Source organism: Haliotis rubra, unplaced genomic scaffold, assembly GCF_003918875.1.
Source record: "Haliotis rubra isolate DU_JTF1 unplaced genomic scaffold, ASM391887v1 Scf185, whole genome shotgun sequence".
Classification (NCBI taxonomy): domain Eukaryota; kingdom Metazoa; phylum Mollusca; class Gastropoda; order Lepetellida; family Haliotidae; genus Haliotis; species Haliotis rubra.
The window spans coordinates 727,207-750,241 of record NW_025765836.1 but is presented as its reverse complement, the minus strand read 5'-3'; the positions used below and the strand labels follow the sequence as shown (position 1 = coordinate 750,241).

The 23,035-nt window shown below is 36.3% G+C and overlaps 1 protein-coding gene across 11 annotated transcripts; it reads left to right on the top strand.

Annotated features, from left to right (window-relative positions):
* The first annotated feature begins 57 nt into the window (after positions 1 to 57).
* LOC124273854 (cytoplasmic dynein 1 intermediate chain 2-like) lies at positions 58 to 22,932 on the top strand. Of its 11 annotated transcripts, none has more exons than XM_046709166.1 (19): positions 58 to 252; positions 619 to 663; positions 3,009 to 3,093; positions 4,835 to 4,916; positions 6,075 to 6,196; positions 7,756 to 7,782; positions 11,165 to 11,188; positions 12,295 to 12,327; positions 12,812 to 12,910; positions 16,841 to 16,966; positions 17,867 to 18,023; positions 18,342 to 18,567; positions 18,892 to 19,038; positions 19,574 to 19,687; positions 20,056 to 20,189; positions 20,620 to 20,764; positions 20,950 to 21,090; positions 21,477 to 21,599; positions 21,784 to 22,932. In XM_046709166.1, exons 1-19 carry the CDS (start codon positions 154 to 156, stop codon positions 21,907 to 21,909), a joined length of 2,055 nt encoding a protein of 684 aa, XP_046565122.1. In that variant the 5' UTR covers positions 58 to 153; the 3' UTR covers positions 21,910 to 22,932. The 11 variants fall into 11 exon arrangements, with proteins under 11 accessions (XP_046565122.1, XP_046565121.1, XP_046565125.1 ...); XM_046709165.1 differs by having other exon boundaries at positions 4,817 to 4,916; XM_046709169.1 differs by lacking the exon at positions 7,756 to 7,782 and having other exon boundaries at positions 4,817 to 4,916.
* Positions 22,933 to 23,035: the final 103 nt, after the last annotated feature.

The window sequence follows — 23,035 nt, the reverse complement described above, 5'->3', positions numbered from 1 at the left end:
AAGTTGTGTGGGATATACTATTTTGTACATATATTTGTTCGGAACATCGCGTGAATTACGTCAACAGTAGTTCCGCAGAAAATAAATTGATGGAGGACGAGAGTTGAGAAGGATATCATTTAAAGAGGTTGATTTTGCAGAAACACTGCCATCATGGCTGACAGGAAGGCCGAGTTAGAGAGAAAGAAGGCTCGCCTCGAGCAAATGAGGAAAGAGAGAAGTGAGAAGGAGCGCATAAAGAAAAGTCAACCGGTACGAAACAGTTTGAGTGAAGTGTCATTCTCGGGCGTCCATCTTTTATTATTATGAGTCATGCAGACTATTTTACGACGATCAGTTTAACATTAACTTAAGTTTAAGCTACATGCGTAGACGTTTTACGATTTTCTCATATGCGACATTTGCAATCGTAATTCCACACCATTTGCTTGGGGCAGTTCCAAATGCACATATCCAGACGACGAGTGCAAACAAGACAGCATAAATTATGCACATATCGATCATGAGAATATTGTGTCTATGTCATGACTAAATGCATGTCACTGGCAGTACCTGATATGCTACAATGTGATACTTATAATTGATTTGTTCCATGTTGTGTGTTGTGGTTATTTTCAGAAAAGCTCGTCTCTATCTAAAGATGAATCTGTACAGCGGCAACAGGTTACTAATGCTTGTGGTTTGCTTGCTCCCAGTGCTTTTACTTTTAGTCAGTAGCCAAGTGGTTCCTTATGGCTTGTGGTCATGGTAATGTTAAGATAAGATAAGATAAGATAATTCTTTATTGTCCCAAGGGAAATTTGTTTTTCATCATACGGTCTCCAGTTTTTCTTTCATAAAGCAGCCATACATAACATTGCAATTGGTATTCGTGAAATAATCAGGATATAAATACATCAATTTAGTACACAAAGATAGATATTGAATAGAATTTTGACCATTAAAGCTCATAGAATTTGTTGTTAATGCATGCTAGCTGGAACAAACTTTCGATAGTTTGAATCCCAACGCACTCATCCAGAATAATTTGAATATTCAGAAAAGTGTAGTGAGTAGGATTTTTAAAAGTGCCTTTTTGAAGGGCTTACGATAGGAAGCCCAATAATTTTAGAAGCAGTCCAGTTTTACGATTTTTGAAAGTGCAGGGTGCCGTTGTACAGAACAACCTTAACGCTAAGGTGATCATAAGTCCTATACCTTAACAAAGACTTACGATAGTCATAGAGCCAATGTTGTTTTGTACAATAGCACCAAGATCATTAGTACATGCAACAATCCAGACATAAGTAGACTGTGATGAAAATACCAAATTGGGATTTAGGGTTTCTAGATATGGTAGAAGAGAATCCTATCTAAAGTTGCTCCATATTATATAAATGTCCTGTGCCTTATCTTTTCAACAATTGAAATAAGTCCCCATTCAATATATGTTTTGTTCTGATCAGCTCTTATTCTTGGACACCAACTGAATATTGACTGAGAAGAACATCCCATCATAAGAATGTCCTAAGATATGCAAGTTAGGGGCAAAACAAGTTTGGTGTCATGGCTATCTTTATAAAAAGATTTTTCAATAGAGAAATTGTTGTGAAAGTAGTCCCCAAAATATTAACGATTCTAGTTTCTTTGTTCATTATTGTAAGTAAAAATATTTTAAGAAAATTAAGAATACATTCTCATCATTGCCAGATATGCCTGAATCAGTATTTCCTTATATCAAGAAGAAATCCTATTAGAATGAGGCAAAAATGGCACTGTGGAATATTTTCCTTTTCTTTTCCTGCTTTTCCCAGTCAAGCTTTTTAAGCCTTTCAGTTTGTTTATGCCGATATGGTGGTGGTCTGATGAATGAACTTGAACCCTTTGTCAGTTTTGTTTTTGTCAATTTAGTTGTAAAGTTGAAGTGATGTTATGGTAAGGACATTCAGACAACACATATTTGGACAATGCAACTTGTCTCCTTAAAACTTCTGGAAACATCAACCTTTCACCCGAATCAATTTAGGACCTTCTGTGTTTCATGTAACAAATGATCACTTCAGTCCCTTCAACATCTCAAGTGTCACATCTAATGTTCTAAAGAAATAAGGATCATAAACTGCCTTGGGGTGATTTTTGAAGACATGGTGGATGTAGTGTAGAAAAAAAAAGCGCAACACAGTTCTATTGACGATGCTATAATAAAATTAGCATTCTGAATAAGCAAGACAGCTCATCAATGTCATGAGTTGACATTAGAGATTCAGCCATGTGGAGAGGGCAAAGCTAGACATTAGAAGAACATTTAAGCCCTAGTTAGATTTGTTTCTTTTGAGTAGAAACAGGTCCTGCAAGATTTTTTGTGTTGGGTTGTGATAAATTTTCACGAGTGCAGCATGAACATTGCGAATTCCATAATCTGTATTTCGTAACCGTAAATGTAATCAATTTTCCCAGAAACTATATGCCTTACCTGGAACTAAAATTTAAGTTTCTTTGATACTTGTTTAGTTAATATATTTCAGTGGCCACTGGGTTAGCCTTCCTAAATGTTATTATCATGGCCCAAGGGATTTTTTATATTTTTAATGTTGATCAAATAGTAAGAGGTGTTTGTCATGCATAAAGGTGATTTTTTTTGTTAAGTTAGTTTTGAATTATTACTTTTTTGAAGGGCATGTGTGACTTAGTTGACCTGAGTGTGGAATTTTGAATGTGAACTTTTTCACACATGATACAACTATGCTTTGAAACGGAATGAATTCTTTTTTGATTAATCGTAAACTTTACCTTGTTTACTGTTAAAAAATATATTGTACATTTAATGCAAAATTGATATTTGTCATGTCTAAAACAAATATGATTCATACTGATAAACAGTCTTGTCAATATGCAGATACTTGTGCAGTAAACACAGATATGGTGTTTAAGTATAACAGAGAAACAGAATGGAGAATATGTGGTCATTTGATGTTGTGAAGGCAACTGGTTATCAGTGGAGAGCTGTAATATCACTGTCTGTATTTTAGAGTGAAGACACTAAGGCCAAGCCGCCGACTGATCTCCGGACTGAAACTGACAAGATGCTTCGGGATCTGGGCATCCCTCCTGCAGGTACACGCTTAGCTCCCTTTGAACAGAAAAGTTGAATACTGTCAAAACAAAATAATTTCTAAGTGATTTTACAATACACTTGGGTTGTTGCATTACTCCATACATGTTATTAAATACAATGCTTGGATTAAGTTTAAATATATGAAGAATGAAATGGAAGCTTAAGCTTACGTTCAAAGTATGACAAACTTTATATAATCACTTCTTTCACATTTTAATGTAAAGATCTGGAATCTGTTTCACAAGGCCAATTACATTTTGATGATTATTGTGGAATCAGAATCAGGAAAAACATCTGATGTTATGTTGAACAGAATATCAATCTGATAAACAATGAAATTAAAAAACACAGAAAATATCAATTTTAGTGATCATTATCAGTCATGATAATTAGTCACCACCTCGGTCATGTCTTGTGTCATTCTATGGTTGTTTGTATTTTTTCATGTTTTTCAGTGTGATGAGAATCTTATTTTTCATATAAGGCAAAATAAGAGGTAGAATAGCTGATATTTACGAACATTATTAACCAGATGACCATTCTGAATTTCAGTGTAGAGGTACTCGTAAAACTGATGGTGCTGTGTTAAAGTTGAAAACAAAAAAGCAGTATGGGTTTTAACATTTTCAAGCTTACATTTTGTAATATCCAGCAACATAGCTTATGTTCATGATGCTTAAGCATCTAAACATTATCACTCTGTGTTTGAAGCATAGTATCACATCATCCTTCCCAAGAGTAGCAATGTTTTAGATTATCTACTTTAGTGTATTGTAGTAGGAATATTTTCTGTTGTGTATCTATTGTATTTGTCTTATAAAGCGCCCTATTCCAATAAGCCCCTTCTGATCATCTTTTAGACCAATAGGTAAGTAATCTTTGCAAAAACTCCCCACAGAGAATTTACATGAATTCAGTTTTCCTTGTGTACATTCAGAGGCCCAGATAAGCTGCGTATCCAGGTAAAATACGCATAGAAAAATATGCAGCATTGAAAATGAAAATTGTTGCCAATTACGCATTGAAAATTTTAGATACCCAAAACTTTAAAACAAATGCGTACGAAATATATTTATAAAAATCGCTTGCGTAATGAAAAAGACATCGATTGCTATCAAGCTGTACTGTTAGTATAGGACAAGTGTTGTACTGTCAGTATAGGATCAGTGATTTTTTATGAAATCATTTCCATTATATTTAAGTTGTTTTTGATTAGGTATGACATAAGGCAGAACATACCTGCTTAGTAAACTTACTCAATGACATAATACTTAAGTGAGTAAAATGACTGAAGTACGCACATATTTGAAAGCAGTGGGTAACGGAAAATGAAATACCCACTCAGCATTCATAATACCCACTCCCCAAAAAATACAGTGGGTACAGTACCCACATGAGCTAAATCTTATCCGGAGCTCTGGTACATTAGAGCATTATTTTTTAACAGAAAACAGTGGAGGATGGGTATATTTACATTACATTGAAAATAATTAACTGCATGAAAATGATTTAACTGATGATGTATATTTTTGTATGACTACCCCACTTTGTCTATTTCCTGAGCAGCCAAGATACTTATTATGGTGAATATGGTATAGGCTGATATACTGAGTGAAGTATAGTGAGGTTGTGGTGTTGTGATGCTTGTTCAGTATGTTTGTGGACTTATGTATGGGTAAGGCAATATGGTGAAGGGTGCTTTAATGTATTTTTTCATTACAGCTGAAATTATTTCTCCAGATGCAACTGCTGAAAAGGGGCTGCCTCCTGGGGCCCAACCTAACAAACAAGGGGAGATAACTCAAACAGTTGCTCCATCAAGGTGAGACTAAGGGATGCTGCTTAGGACTTAGTTGTTGATAAAGGCTACAAGCCATTTGATCAGCAGTCCGTAATATCAGCGGTTAACTCATTCCAGGTTTTCTGTGTATTAACCCAGTCAACACCACAGTCTGGAAAACCAGCCAAGACACCTGAGGCCAGATAACCAGAAAGGGCGTAGGCACCTCAAAATGATATATATAATTTTTAAATCTACCTGTTATATGAATCATTTATTAAATCTCCCACTTTTCACAATGTCAGAAACATGTATTACATTTCAATTTATTGAATTTTATCTACAGGTTTAATGTTATTTTCACCTGTGTTTGTCTTTCGTGATTGTGTAATATCAGTCGCATGACATCTTGACTATTATTGCTTTGATCTATGCTTGGAAACAATATTTAATGCAAATATATACCCAAGAGAAATGTTTTGTCACAGGTAGCAATCTAGAACAGTATGTCCATGGTGTTTCAGATTTTAATTTAAAGTTGTGACTTCCTGCTTAAAACATTTGAAATAACATGATTCAACCAAAAACTTCCATCTAAATGTGAAAGTTATCGTACAAGAGAACAGTCTCCATTACTGTAATGTGATTGGCTGCCTCAGGGCACATGCTTCTTTTTTATCAATAATGATCCTTATAGCAGATGAAAAAGCATCACTTTAAAACAATTTTATCCAATAAAGCACTTGTATCAACTGTGAAAATACTTCTGGCAAGATTACGGTAATATTGTTGATTAACAAATCTCCTTGCATGTTATTCATACAAAGTTTGGAAAATGGTGGTATTTCCCGGGGTTGTCTCATGTTTCAGAGAGGAAAGCAGCTGTTATTTGGAAATAGTGACTATACATGTTGTTTAAAAAAAATGTAACAATAACTTTCTGATTAAGTAAACATGAAAATATAAAAGAATTAGGTAAGAGGATATTGTGATATCTTACAATCCTTTTACCACTGGTTTGTTTTGTCCAAATTTGTATATTTCCTAATGGTTACCTATACGTATATGTTTTCAGACCACTTTCATTAAATACCGCCATGTAGAATTCAGTAATGAAGTTCACTGCATCCTTTCAATTTCCTGAAATCTCCAAAATACCAGTGTCAGGATCGTGCTCATTAGATGTAACTTACTTTTCAGCTCCAAGAGAAAGGTGAATTTATCAATGTGTAAAGTGTCAGAGACGAACATCCCACCCAAGGAAAATGTGACGTACAGCAAGGAGGTTCAGACAGTGGCATCGGAGCCGCTTGACAAGGATGGTCAGTATGCCCATGTCCAGTCACCTGTAATCACCTGTCCTTACCTCGTTCTCATGGCAAAATGTTTATTACAGAGTACTGTAGAGAAGCCATTACCAGTAGCAGCTGCATCAAGAGGAGAATTAATTTCTACGGTGACATGTGTCACTGTACATGTATTTTGGAATGGAAGTTGATGTTATTAAGTATTTGGTTAATCCCAAAACTTCAGTCAACATAGCAGTGACAAAGTATTTATATGCTTCTGTATTCATACTCATAGATATTTCAGGTTACAGTTCTAGACAGGGTTCCTGTTTGGATTATTTGTTTCATTCACAAGGAAATATGCCATTGTTTTTTTAACTGAATTTTATGATGTGATATGTAGTTATACACTATATTTCAGTGTTTGTGTTATTTATTAACACTGTGTGAAGTGTTGGCATTTCATTTGATACTTATAACACTCACTCCAAATGCACAGCTGTTTATGTGTTTTAGCAGACATGATGTGATTCATGGTGCTAACGTGTATGGTGAAAGACCAACACAGAAACAGTATGAAACAAGGAATTATCGTGGCTTTCCAACTGGTCAATAGTTAGGATGATGTCTTGTCAAAAAGTAACTGAATAATTTCGTATTTGTAATTTAATATTTGTTAGTGTTTCTTATTTGTTAGACAATCAGGAGTTTTTCCATTGCATATAAGTTTTGTTTGCAATAATCCTACAGTGGCAGGATTAAAAAAGACATGGGGATTCCAAAATCAGAATAGGTGTCCTGTGAATATTCATGTTGGGAACCTTTTGCACTTTGATTTCAGCTTATGTAAATATTGTGTCCTTGGCATTGCAGTAGTAACATGAATAATAGACGAGGTTTTCAAATTCAAGCTTTTTTATGTAATTGTAATTTATATTTGTTGGTGCCATTATAATGGTACAAGGAGTTATTCCAACCTTCAGTTCCATCAGCTATAGGTGTTGGTACTGCTGCGAGTTAATTGTGCAGTGGTCTGTCTTGACATTTTATGTGAACTTTTCTAAAAGAATAAAAATTTGTGTGGTACAGGCCCTTTAATGGTTTGTATCATATATCATTATTATTGAATAACAAGTGTAAGTTACCTTATTATTACGCATGATTGTATTATATTTAGGGTATGAAAATACCCTGAGTAAAATCACCTAAATCTGTAGATTTATGTGTTTTTCTCAAGGAGTGTTTTATAGGCAGCATTAGTTTTTGACATGTCTTTCCTTCAAAACATCATCATATTGAACATGACCATTATGTAATGTGGATTCTGGGTAAGAATACTTGTCCTAAGAAACGATTAAATAGATCATGTCGTGAGGCTGCTAACTCGGTGCATGCATGTCATTGTATCCCATTTGTGTAGATTGATGCTTCTGATGTCAGTCATAGGATTATCTAATCCAGACTGGAATTATTACAAATTGCTGTAGCTGGAATATTGCTGAGTGTGGCATAAAGAACAAACCGATAAATCATATCGTAAACATGATTAACAATGAATGGAGATTGATACCCGCCTGTTTGTTTGACGTCAGGATTGAAGGGCGGTCGAGGTCCTGCCAGTGAGTAACTCGCTAGTGTCCCCACAGAGGGCGTTAGTTGTCATTGTAGACTATCATCACTGCATAGCGGCTGTATCTGTCATGTGCCAGTATCTTTCTTTCTGTTTACATGGATTTTGTAGTCAACAATTTGCCATTTCAACAGTTAACTTTATGGTCCTGAATAGAGGACTGAAATATTTCATTAAAATTTTAATATTATATTTATTAGTCAGAAAATATTCAAATATTTAATAATCACCAGAAATTATTTAATCCATCGTGGAGCAGATTTTTCTGTCGAATATAATTTGCTCGACCTCAAAGAATGTTGGTGTCAACGTTGAATATTTTTAGGTTTGACTTTGAAAAGAAGTTTGCACATGTTCTCAGCCATTTGGGATTTGAGGCTGGTGTATTTTATTCTAAAGTATGTCTTGTGTATGGTTATTTGGGGATATGACATTTGTTTTAAGTAGAACTCATGAGAATAGCTAATACTGGATGGTAGTACTGGAATATTTGGGATAGTAAATTATATATTTAACATAACTGTCAAGAACTGGTTTCATTCATGACAAACATTCAATTACTAAATTTTACAAGGTGGGTTTTGGTCCATATTTCTAACATTTTATATGAAAATACATACTAACATTTGTTTGAGATGATGCCCTATACTCATGATAATCATCACAATTACTATGACTGTACCCAATATGTTATACAAAATAACATAGATTAGAAATCTGATGGATCAAGGGATGACTCTAAATTCTTTTTAAAAAGTAAACTCACTCTTTTTGAGATGGCAAGTTGATCAAATCTTATTGTCTGCATTCTGACATTTCTTAAATTGACAAGCAAAAACCCTTCAGGGTTTCTGAAAATAAGGTTGTTGTTTTGTGTGCTTTCATATTTTGTATTGGCTTTCATTGAAATAGCTTTGTCATGATGCAAGATTATTTTCTGAGTGGATGCACATTCCTCTGTTGGATGATTTTTGTGGTCAAATTGCATGCTGATTAAACATTGAATTGATCTTATGTTATACATAAACACTCATCTTGGTTTCAGAATAACACTAACAACATTAATACACTGACACTAACCCTTAACAAGACAGTATGTGATAGATCATGGTATACATTCTCCTGTTTTTTGTATGCCAGTACTTGGAAATGGTATTTGTTGCCTAGGTAACATCATCACTGGTGGAAGATAGATACATGCATGTCCTTTGATACTTTGGTCTTATATTTGAAAATGTCTAAGTACCTGGTGGTTTGTGTTCCTTTGGCGGTCAGCGTTATTATGGCCATCATAGAATGATATTTGGAATTGTTCTGAAGAAGACATGTAGAAGAAGTTATAGTGTGAATGATTAACTGAGGACATGTCTAAGGCACCATGTTTTCTGTAAAAAATAGCATCACCTGTTTTTGCAGGTTCAAATCACAGTTCAAACCAAATACATGTCTAAGTTTGTCAGCACCACACCTGTGTTCATGGGTTTCACCAAAGTGGTTAACATTTCATACCTGCCTCACAATGTCTTTCCTCTCACAATAAGCTGACACATCATAATAGAACTGGGATACTGGTAAAGCACCATTAAACCCTACTCGTTCTCTCACTGTGACAGTTCATGCTGAACAACTAATAGTCAATTGATGGGTATGTAAGAAAATAGAAACTTGAACAATAAATAGAGTATTCCCGAGTGTGTTACGATTATGATCACACATCTGGATGTTGTGGACAGCAGTACACAGCAGGCAGCAATTACACTATTGAGACAACATGGTAGTGTCCAATAAGATCCCAGACAGTGTTCCTCTTCCTGCAATTGTGTTGGAGCATGTTGCTACATCCATTTCATGGATTTGACCATCTGATGTGTTTGTGTTTATCCTATAGTTGTCCATCTTTTCCTACCTGGGAATATACATGTTGGACTTGACCCTGGCTGGTTGGTGTATTCAGAGATACTGCAGCCAACGCCTCTTCTTGTGTCACTGTAGATTGGATTTGTTTAAATTTGTCGATGATAGAAATAATGGAAGACAAGTTTGTGGTCCTCTTTCTGGAGGATAAATGAAAGCATGTTTTAGTGATGGCATGCTACTGATGTTATTTCCTAGGATTTGGGCAAAGGGTAGGTGGTATAAGGATCAATGTCCTCATCTGAGACCTGAAATGGATAATTATTAGTGCATTATGCTTGCACTTGAGACTTATTACTTGACCATACATTGTGGCATGTAGTGTTGTGGAAATGAAAGGGGCCTGTTTCTGACACAACACCCAAAGAAAGGCATTGTTTGAAGACGGTGTGGCTTGAACAGTTTTGTAGAAATAAGTGCGACAGTCTAAGGTAGTGGATCTTAATCTGGTTGATGACTAATGTTGATGAGCAAGGCTCATCACAACTATTATTTTTGAGAAAGAAAAAAAGAATCTGAATGTAGGTGTGTGGGTTGTCATGAATCTGGAATACATTTCAGAAAGTGCCATAGAAATTCAGTTTTTCTTCTATGACTATATGATACTGTGGGTTATTGTGTTATGGTGTTTGTCCCCATATATAATCCAGAAATAATACTGCTGCCTGGTGTCTGCTGCTGTCTTCCCCCTGATGTCGACATTGTTGTAGGGCAAACAGGTCACATGGTGTGACATACTTCCTGTGACTGTTGTGTTGCGCACTTGTCTATCTGATCAAAACTGTGCTCCAACTGAATAACTGAACTGATATGTTTTAACATGGTCAAAAAGTGTCATATCCAGGGAGTTACCGGTGAGGGGGCAGGGTGCTGAATATTTCAGATTATTTTCAAAATATTTTATGTTGATTTTAGGTAAATTTGTTTGAACAGTGTACATCTGTTTGTGTCAGAATGAGAATGGCATACAAACTCACTATTACTACTGAGAAAAAAGGCTGATTTTTAAAGAACTTAACCAATGGGAAGAACAATGGCAGTATTTCAAATTACTGTTGTTAGAGACATTTCCTCTTTGCAAGGGATTCTTGGATTTGAAATCTGAAATAGTAGCAAGTTTTGATCAGATTTATTATCACATTTTGGCGCAGTTACTTATTCACATTTCTTGTGCTAGTTTACTTTCATAATTTTGCTGCTGTGAGTAGCAGTTTACCTTCTCATATTTTGCCACTTTTATTTGCAAGTGAAGATCTATTTAAGTTTAAATCTTGAGTTGCTAAACACAAACTTCATCTCATGAAATCATGAAGTCTTACAGGACTGATCTTTAATATCAAAGTTTTATGGGGAGGCTCAAAAAAGGAGGGAAATATTTAATATCAGATTTGAAACCATTTGGTTGATCTGAGATCAGCGTCTGCTAATATTTGACAATGTTCATTTGCAAATGCTAGCACGTGGGCCGTGGGACTACTACGGTAAGTGATTTTCATTTTGGGGGAGATGCTTTTTATGAATCTTGGTGAAAGTTTTTATTGGATTTTTTAATTATTTTCTTTTCATCTAAAAAGTCTAAATTTGCATGTATGTTGAAAATGAGCAATTCAAGGGGGTCGGTATGTTACTGTAACATTTCTGCAGTAATAAATGCACCTTCCACATAGAGGTACCGTAAGTTAGTCCATGCCTTCTAGCGTCTCTTGAAAAGGGAGATAACCCAAGTCATCATTGATGACATCACCAGCAAGCTTCAACCATTCTGTGGAAGTACTTGATATTTGCTCCACTTTTCTTCTGCTGAATTTACAAGTTCTTAGATTTGGTACTTGTTTTTCTTGGTTTAAACTTTGTTTGAGCATTATGTGAAAGTATGAGCTGTTGTTGACTTTTCAGTTATTTCTGCTGTATGTCACACTGTGTGAACATGTTAAAGAGGTTATAGCCATGAACGTCCTCATGTGCAGTAATTCTCCAGATTTATTATTGGGAGGGTTGGCAGGTAGCCATGTACAGCCTGTCCTCCTCAGATGATAGAACTATCAAAAGCATCTGACATCCTGATATAGTTTTTCTATAATACTTTGCCCAGTTTCTATTTACAGTACAAGCTCTAGTTTTGATGTTATTCAATATCTCAGGTTGTAGATTTATGTGTGGTAAAATATCTTACTAATGCTTTCTGACACCAAGTTACCTTTTATGTTTTTAAATAGGTTTCACTGATCATCATTTATTTATTTTCCAGATTTGTTGATCACTCTTTTTTCAGTTTTGTTGCTGTTTTTTTGTTTGTTTGCTTTTTAAATAAAATAAAAAATGTAAGAAATTTGTATCTTGATATATTTAGTTAAATCTCTTTCTCTTAAACATTTTTCCTCTTGGACTGAATAATTTTTGTTCCTAATTTGTTCTGGAAGAAAGTGTTATGGTCCTGACCCTGGTGCAGCTTCCCCTAACCCGTCCTAACACAACATGCAGACCACGCCAGTAGACAGTTGACTAGTCACAGCACTAAAGTAACCAAAAACCTCCACACGACCCAGTCACATTAATTTCAAACGTTTTTGCTACTTTCCTTTTCTAGATTCAGATTCAAGCACATGCAGCCCTAAACTGGGTATGTTTGAGTTGAGTAACCAGATGCTACTGTGGACCTGTATACTTCAGTTGTTTCTGTAAAAGTGTATTTCTTATTTAAAGTTTTTGTGTGCCAGTATTATTATTGTAAATGTATGCATAGTTTGACAGAACTTTGCATGTTTTTTTTCAATATTTGTAAGCAAACTGCCATATTGGAACCTTGAAAGACTATATTGAATATTCCAAAAGAAATCGCTTCAGAGTACAGAATGGCAGAAATATATTTGTAAATGTTTCTATTCGGTAATTTTTCATTATTACATACAAACAGTATGTATTGTAAAGCAACAGAAGAAATATAAATACCTCGAAGTTGGTAGTAACACACGAACAAAAAAGGTATGGATAAAGAATAGACATGGTAGAGACACCTTCAGATTTGTACTTGTTGTGCAGTCACTTGAAGGAGAGACATAGTTCTGGGTTTTGTGATGTTAGCTATTTCCTCCATACGTGTTCAGGGTCCTCCCCTCGTTATGGGTCCCCAAAGTTCGTGTATCCAAATATGGAGTGGGATGACGAGTTCACGGATGATGAGGATGAAAGTGAGGAGGACGAAGGTAAACGTTGTGCACGACAACACGCCTGTCATAGCCTGGCTACATCAGCAGGCTCCATTTTGTCTCTTGTTCTCTGTGAGTCCAACTTCCCTCCCTCCCTCGAGTCCATAGATGGAACTTCCAGAGCCTCTTTGAGAGTCAGCTGGAAGATACAGTCGTAGCTTAAAGAGGCTCTTAGTTTAAGAAAAACATTGAAGTAATGATAGTGATTGGGAATGATGAAGTGGTTGATCATTGAAGACTAGTATTGATGCAAAGATTAAGGGGGAAAACAGATAAAATAAATGATTCCTTTTGGGTGTAGACGTACTTACACATTACCATATTAAGATCACATGTAACTTGCTACATAAGAATACATTGGTACAGGTATAGTTTTCACTTGATACAAGCAGTTTTCACTTGGAAGTATACTGTATGTGAAGCCCATTTCTGGAGTTCCAAATTGCTGGGATATTGCTAAAAGTGATATACAAACCTACTCACTCTCTCACTTCTAAGAAATAAATAGTGTTTGAAGTTAAGTGTTGTCTGCATTTTTAGTCTAAGTTTTTAAGATTCTGCTTGTTCCAGTCAGCTCAGAAAAAAATGTCCCCACAATAACACTAAAATCTGATGAAAAGTATTGTGAGAGCCAAGTTTTAGGTTGTGGCTTTTGAAGTTTTTTGGCTGTGAATTAGGAAGGAAACAATTTGAAGTGTTGACTTTAGGAAGAAAATGAATTATGAAGTTTAATGAAAGGATATGTAATACAAACAAGGGGAAATAATTGTAAGAAGTATATGATTCATGGAGTTGACTTGACACATAATGATAAAAGAGTTGACTGAAGGAACATACATGCTTTCAGGAATAGTTATTGATTGTTACAACTTACTGAGACTTACTAAGACTTGCACCCATAGGTGAATATAAAAGTATATCGTAGCAGTTCTCTCCCCAAATATTTCCCTTCCGCCATCTCCTTGTGAAAATGCCTATCAAACAATATACCTTTATCATGTTTACCATGTATTATCACTCCGTTCTTGATGATTTTACATGTCCAAATGTTTGTCTTTTTGATAACTGTATTGGAGTTGGTGCTCAGAAAGTATATTATGTCATTGCAAGTAATCGCTTCTTTCCGTAAATGAAATTGTTGAGGTACTGTCCTTTCCATGCATGTTGTCTGTCCTGAGAGGGGGGAAGTTGGACCCTGTGTCACATACAAGCTGTGCTAGCTGTACACTCTATTTGCTGTGACTGTCTTTATGTCTCTGGCTTCCAATACCCACATAGGTTCTAGAGCAAGACATGCTAGATGTGCTTATCCTTAGTGTCAAATACCATATGTCAGCTGCTACAAAAGATCTATGCATGAGCAGTTCCCCTGTGTTAGTTATAATGGACCAATCCATAACATTCTTTTGAAGGTGTTGGGATTGGTTCCATTATGAGCATGAGGGGTTACAGGAAAGGTACTTTGTGTTTTGATTTTTAATATTTCTGTATATGGTTTATTTTGTGGCTTCTTGCACAAGTATTATCCCCAATTGCCCAATTTGTAGTGTTGAAGTACTGTTTAGACTGGAAGGTGCATTTATGTGCAGAATGTTACAATGTATGCCGGCAATATTATTCCAGGCATACCTTTGGGCGTTTCATGAATGTTACAACTTGTTTTGGTGATCATAAGAAGCCGTCTGTTTGATATTTTTCACTTTCACAGATGTTCTCACTTGTCCAGTAGTTAGCATTTCACATAGTCTTGTACTTCATCAACGTTTAAGTTGATTTTTTGCAAGCTCTGCAAACATGTCATATTTCCCTTAAAACTGTAAACTTTGAACAAGAATGTTTTGTGATTTTGAGAAACGTGTTCAGCTAAGACGTTTTTGTCAGGATTGAGAAAATGGGAAAGGTATTTTTATCTTTTAGTCCTGACACGAAAAGATTAATGGATCTACATGACTTTTCTTCAATTACATACAGTCAAAATCTGAAGATTACTCTTGTTATATGCAGATGTCATGTTATCTTCACACATGCTTTGGTTCAAGAATGCTGAAAAGCTTGTAGTTTATTCTCCTCAAGATTGGCAATGGGTGATGGTGATGTACAGACAGAAATAATCTCATACTGTGTCTGGTTTAGTTTTGGAAACATTGTGAAGACATTTCCAAATGTAAACACCTGGATACTAACAGAAGACCCTGGAAACAGTGTATGTGAATTGTTGGTTCACTCAAATTCACTCGATATTTAGCGTGAAATAAATTAAATTATACAGAATAGGTTTTCTATGCATGTACTGACAAACGTTGTATATTTCAATAGAGTTTATGAAATTTGTTGATGTCACAGATCTGTCCAATATTCACATTCAAAGTGTTGTATATCTCTGAAATCCACATAATCTGTGTAAACCACATGTATCCTGAAACACGATCCTGTCGATCCTATGCATGGACCTTCCTCTCCATGGGCCACTAGCCAAGGGACATCTTGTGCATCGGGATGTAGATTTCATACAGCAGTGCTCATTGCAGGGCAGTAGACACCAGATCAGCCATCCACTGCTTTGTTATGGTGCATGTTTCAAGTGTAGTTTGAAGAACCAGAAAGCCTGTCACATTTGCATGTTAGATGGGGCTTTGGTGTACATGTATATTATGAAATGTCCATTGAACTGTTGGAACTGTTGGATTTTCTGGTAAAATGGGTGAGGCAGTGGAAATTAAGGAATCTTGTAGATGTTTTATCTGTGCAGTGTCTGTGAAAAAAATACTTAATAAATCACTGGAATAGTGTATTAAATATATACATCTTGGGAATGGTACATACATAAATCTTGTCAATATTTGAAAATGAAAAAGGCCCTGGGGTCTTTGGTTTGTGCTCCAAAAGTATTTAAAACTAGGGACCCCATCAATATCAGATAATAAACATTAGAGCTCTGACAAGAATCCCATGATTAATTTTGATCATTGCTTAATGTTAAATTTATCATCTGAAGTAGAAACTTGTTCTTGTGATGTATCATGTTGATAGTCACATTTGTGTTGGCGTTGTCTGTGACCGCATTTATGTGAAATATCAAACAAGACATCATTGTGCTGTTATTTGTAGGGGCTTGATACCTTTATAGGGCAGCAAGGAAGTAATATCATACACTTCAATGGACATTTGATAATATATTAAAACGGCTTTTCTAAATCACAATCATTGCAGCAATGCGCACGTTGTGGAGGAATTGTATGATCATAATGTTGCTTTTCAGAGCCAAAAGGCCTTTACAAGTGGTACTATTAAGAAGAAATTGTTAATGTTTTGAATTTTTAAAAATGAAATTAATGTTTGAATGTATTATTGTACATTATTTGGTGTAAAGTGTGTAGTAAGTCATTTTTACAAATGTTGATTGGTTTGTTGAAACAAAATTGAAAACTGATGATGCTTGATTTGTGTCATTTTGCATGAATCTGATGTTTGCAGGTATTTCCTCACTGTGGATGTTTCCTTGTCTGAGAGTTGTTCCTTGTGTATTATATTGATTCTTTCATTGCATGTCACCATCTCTTGAGTGTTATTAAATATATCCTTTACTATACCTGTATACCACAATACTACAAATATATGACATAAAAATATTCAGACATGGAACTATTTCATGATTGGAATTATTGAAACGTTTTTTTTAATAATATGTATTGTTGAAGTTGTGTTGTAATGTGCAATATGTGTGGCATGTTTATACCATGTGCTGATTGTTCCTAACTAAGTCAAGGTTATGCTAAATGTGACATTTTATTTGTAACCACCTAAAGGCTAACTACACTAACTGTGGCTAATGCTTCTGTTTTGCCAATGTTGTACCTGCCATTTCTAAGAGCAGCCTCATGGAATTATTAACACATAGTTCTTGTTTATGACAACCCGAAAAATCAGATGATGAGGCGGACACCGACTCCATGGACGTGGGTGTGGAGACTGGCCCATCTCACCGGATGCCTCATGTGGAGATGGTAGCCCCAACCCAGCAGGAAGGAGAGAAGAAGGAAGAGAAGATTCCAGGTTAGTTTGATAGAGAGAAGAGATTCACATGCCCAACACACCTGACCTGGGCCTAGATTTTCGAAGCTCTTTTAGCGCTAAGATAGTCGTTATGTTAATGCATGGCAGTTACGACTATCTTAGCGCTAAGAGAGCTTTGAAAATCTAGGCCCTGGTAGGTTGGACTAATGTAATGTAAAATCGTACTCATTCAGTGGAAACTAAAATGATATACTTGTTGATGGTATTTAGAAATACTTCTTTGTAATCCAAGTAACAGTCATATGAATGAAAGTTGAGGTATGAAGGAACTCTTATGTCTCCTAATTTCATAGAGCTGAGTAATGAATGATTAGTGACTGATACATTTGAGAAGGGCTGGAATTTGGGATGGTTGTTTTATTCAGAAAAAGGTCTTGGGGTCTGTATGAGATGCTATTCATGACTCCATAGAGAGGGTTGGTTTAGAAAATGTTTGAGAAGTACACATCCCTATTGTGAGGGAATGAACATTTATTCTTATTCTTAAACGTATAAATACAGTGTTTGTCTGGTTGTTGGCCTTTTTGCTAATCTCTTCACTTTCGGGTTCTCAGCACTGTAGCTGCATTTACCTTTTTAAAACTTAGTGTTGGTCTGATTGAAAAATGTGTATGAAAGCCAATCAGAAAAAAATAAAATGAAATAGGTTTCACAAATAAAGGGTAGCTAAGGGAAGGTACGAATAACTTGTGGATATTATATATAGAGTGTGTTATGTCATTACTAAAAAGTGTATATGCTTTGCAGGATTTCTGTACGAGATGAGTATTTTTGTTGGTTAAACATGATGGATACTTACCTAGCAGTGAAATGGCGGATGAGGTGTAAGCTGATAAATTGTGTCATACATACAGGTATACCCATTTGTATGTTGCTTAGTGCGTGAGATGAGTGAAGAGGAGAAGAAAGGCATCATGCTGAGTGATGACTTTCAGACATTCTTCTTCAAGTCGGCTCGGGTCATCGAGCGAGCTATGGCTGAAGATACTGACATCTTCATGGACTATTCTGGTGGAGACAGGGAAGGCAATGAAGAGTAGGTTCAACTATTGCTGTTATATATCATTTTCTGCTCAACTTTAAATGCAAACTCTTTAACGATTGTGTTGGCGTATGATGAGTAAGGTATTGCTGGAACAAGGAAAGCTGCCAGCATGTTAGTATGTGAATAGTTCATCTGATTTAGGTCTAAGTAGGTAAGAAACTTTTACATGTCTGATTATGAACTTTGACTTGTTAAATAAGTTCATGAGGCTGACAAAACTTCCTTCCTTGATCTGTGTTTTAAACCAGTGATCTTCCTTGATCTCTATGAATAGAATGAATCAGTAGGCGTGTGTCTGTTCCTTTCTAGTGATGCTCTAGCAGGAGAGAGGTTAAAGCTGAACAGAGACTTCTATGATGAGCGCTGGTCTAAGCACCGGACCATCACCAGTCTGGACTGGTCCACTCAGCACCCAGAACTCCTGGTGGCTTCATACAATACAAATGAGGACTCACCTCATGACCCAGATGGAGTTGCTCTTATCTGGAACATGAAGTTTAAGAAGGACTCTCCGGAATATGTCTTCCATTGCCAGGTAGGTAACATGATCTGGTCTCTTGTTCTGTTTTATCATTAATAACATGTGTCTGATATAAGGGGCGGTGGGGTAGCCTAGTGGTTAAAGCGTTGGCTCGTCACGTCGAAGACCCGGGTTCGAATCCACACATGGGTACAATGTGTGAAGCCCATTTCTGGTGTTCCCCCGCCGTGATGTAGCTGGAATATTGCTAAAAGCGGCGTAAAAACCAAACTCAGTCAGTCAGTCTGATATAACTGTCTGTGCCATTATCTAAAAGTCCCAAGATCATGTTTATTTTTAATGTGTGTTAGTGGTAACACTAAACATTTTCTGTTTCAGTCACCAGTCATGTCCAGCTGTTTTGCCAAATTCCACCCAAATCTAGTTGTAGGGGGTACATATTCTGGTCAGATTGTCCTGTGGGACAACCGAGTCAACAAGAGGACCCCAGTGCAGCGGACACCCCTGTCTGCTGCAGCCCACACGGTAGGTGAATCTAGATGTAAGGTACTTATTCTGTGGGACTGCTGAGTCAAGAGTCCATACATTACATAGGACACCCTGTCTGAAGTATTACTGCATAAGAAGAACTGTCCCAGCATTTGTGCCAATTTGTCGAATTGATGATCAGATTCAGTGACGTAACTGATCAGTAATTGTATGCAATCATGCCATGGTTGGCTTGTATCATTACTCTGTTACTGGCTTATCTGGTCCAGCCTTGCTCTTCTACAGGACACCATGGTATCACTAGTATCTTTCTGACTGTGCCATTCAGTAACATTCAATTGCTAAACTCTGTAATAATACTAATATATCAGACATGGTGTGGACTTTTGTCCTGCCACCCTTGTGTGAACAAAATAATGGAGACAGTTCTGAGAGGTCATGTGGCAAACTGTTAGAACAACTTCCAATCTAAATGAAATTAAAGACTATATTTGATTTAATCATTTCCCTCTACTGAAAATTTGTTTTAAATAGTCATTTAATGCACTGTAACAAGTTTATTCTGTTGCAGCACCCAGTGTACTGTGTGAATGTGGTAGGCACCCAGAATGCCCACAATCTCATCAGTGTGTCCACTGATGGCAAGATGTGCTCTTGGAGTCTCGACATGCTCTCACAACCACAGGTAAAGTCTTTGTAAGCCCTCAGAGTAGCTACTGTGATTTTATGCTTCATCCTATTGGCAATAGATTTAATGATGTCTCTAGAACACAACATAAGTCTGGACTTGCACAAGCAGCCACACACATCCAAGCATGTCACCATTGAAAATAATCTTAAATCCCATTTCACCTTCATTTCTTTTATCTCAGGTTTTCAAATATTATATCTGTTCAGCAGTACCTCACATCTTAAATTGTGAAGACTGTAGACTGCATTTTTCAGATAAACAATTTTCATTCTTATTGTACTTGATTATTTTCTATGTTAAATCTGCCCCTAAGGGAATTGTCTTTGTGATCTATTTTTTAAGTGGGGTGCATCTGTTTACAGGACAGCATGGAGTTGCAACATAAACAGAGCAAGTCTGTGGCCGTTACTTCGTTCTGCTTCCTGTCATGTGACGTCAACAACTTTGTTGTAGGGGCTGAAGATTGCACCGTTTACACTGCATGTAGACATGGAACGTGAGTAGCAGATGTAGGCCATAAAATTCTGATTTCTCAAGAAATATACTGCAGTTGTGTACACTTTAAAACAAGTGGGTAATATTAAATTTTGTCAGGTAGTAACACTAGGGTTACCTCCCTTGGCAAGACTACTTGGTGGGCATCACCTCATCATTCCTTGGCATGGCCTCAGGTGATAATAAAGTGATCTCTGACAGTTACTCTTAAATTTGGGGTATTGTAACAGTGTTTACCATGATGGATGTTGGATCAGGATTAATGTTTAAGGCATTGTATGTTATGGCATGTGTGATTGGCATGATTGAAGTTTGTGAACATTTGATGTTTTTGAAAGTAGAATCTCTAGAGTACATGCAAATAAATTTGAAGTTTCACTTTGTTTCTTGTGTTGAAGGTAAACACTATTTACTAATTTTGCTCTCTACAGAAAAGCTGGGATCAATGAGGCGTTCGAGGGCCACCAGGGCCCTATTACCAGCATTGACTGTCACTCGGTTCCAGGACAGATTGACTTCTCTCCGTACTTCATCACATCATCTTTCGACTGGACCATCAAGTTATGGAGTATAAAGGTCAGTCATTACAAATTCACCAAAATTGTGAGCATTTTTTTTTTAACTGGAATAGCTTTCAAAGATTTTTGTGTTACACAATAGCTGCAAGATTACTGATGCAGTGTTAAAAATTATTCATTCACTATAAACTGATAGTATCATTATTCACTCAGTATTAATCTATTCCTTGCCTTGGCGTACAGGACCAGAAGTTCATCCACTCCTTCGAGGACAACAGTGACTATGTGTACGGAGTACAGTGGTCTCCCATCCACCCTGCTCTTTTCGCCAGTGTAGATGGGATGGGTAGACTTGATCTCTGGCATCTCAACAATGAGACAGAAGTAAGTCTTAAGGGAAAACAGTTTCTATAGTTTTGAAATCCAATGTCATTTTAGGGGGAATTACATTAGATTCTGCTTTCAATAATAACTGTCATGGATAATAAAGGTATTGACATCTATTATGATAGGACAGCTCTTGCTCAGGATCGGTTTACTTTAAAGACAAGGTGTGTAATGATTTAACAGTTCAATGCATGACAATACATTGTGCCATAATTTAAATTTTGATTCAAGACAATACCTGGAGGTTTAGTTTAGTTTTACACCGCACTCAGCAATATTCCAGCTATATGGCGGGACGATACCTGGAAGTAAAAGGAGCATGTTACGAGACTATACTTGTACCCTGCATTGTTATGTATGTTAATTGTCTGTTTGTGTTGCAGGTGCCGACAGCATCCGTTGTGGTTGATAATGTGGCCCTGAACCAGCTGAAGTGGCACCAGAGTGGCCACCATATCGGGGTTGGAGATGACCTCGGCAAAATATCCATTTTCGATGTTGGGGAGGTATGTAGCACTATTACAAAATCTTATAGTCCTGCCTTAGTTCTTTGTCGCAGTGCCTCCTAGTGAGTTTGAAATTTTATGTATTGACCACCACATAACTAAAGTTTAAGAAACATTTGAGATACTGGTTTGTTATTAGATATTATTAAATGTTGAAGAATAATAACGCTCCATCCTTTTACAGCATATAGCTAACCCGAAGTCTGACGAATGGTCACGCTTTGTACGAACACTCCAGGAACTGAAACAACATGCTCAGGAGAGGGAAGAGGACTCCACTCTGGCAGGAATGTCCACCCCGCTCCGATAAATCTCACCCGCTTAACTCAAACTTGTGCAATTTCTCTGTGAACCAACATTGGGTGCTTCGTATTGTGTTTGAGGTTCACCTCACATGCTATCAGTGACATACCTTTGAAATAATGCCCCACTTCCGGGAACATTCAACAGAGGTCATCTGAATGTAAGAACAATGTAGGTATTGACATGCATGTGATGCAAAGAAATACTTTGACCTGAAATGATTCAAGAATAAGAAAAATATACCAATACTGTAGGGTAAGTTTTCAGTTAGCTCAAAAAAGATATATCGAAAATACATTAATTTGAAAGCTGACTTATAAGAATGCTAATTTATTTTGTTTTGTCAAGTTCAAGAAATGATTAGGAATTAACAAAATTACCCAGTACTGAATTGTTAGTTTTCAGTAAACACAATAATGATCCATACAACATAAATTATATGCCAAGGAAGGTAAGGAGACATGCATTTACAATGTTGAGAGCTGGAGAGATATTTTAGTGCTTGATGAACAATAAGTGCTGGAATCTGAAACGTGTCTTACTATTACCCTGTCTGTGACCTTTAAATCTGAATATCTTCTGCAGTCATGGAGAGTAGGTTTCACATTGTTTCCATTCAAACCAATATTCAGATTCAATCCTGTCTTTCAAACTACTTACAGGTAATTCGGAATTACCAGTGCTAAATATAAAAGTTATTTAATTTCTTAGTTGTGTTATTTTCTCAATCTGAATCACATCTGCCTTGATAAAATACCTTTTTATACGTTTTGTCAGATGGGAGATAACTCCCTTCACAAGTTTATTGTAGAAATGCATCTGTTTCTCACTTCGGTTATAGAGTTAATGGATACTACATTATATTATTTATATTTATTAGTTAAAGTTAGCCTTGCTTTTGGAGTGGTGTATTTGTAAAACAAATATGGTTCCTGTATGACATCCGGATCATGTTTGAAAATGACAAAACTGTTGATATATGTGCATGACATACTTGTTACATATGTGAATAATAAACAATTAATGCTGATGTGTGTTCTGTAATATTTCAACTCAGAAGACAGAAGTTCTAGGTGCATTAGGAGTGGAAAAACTGACATCAAACTGTTCATTAACCTTCTACTGCTCTTTCA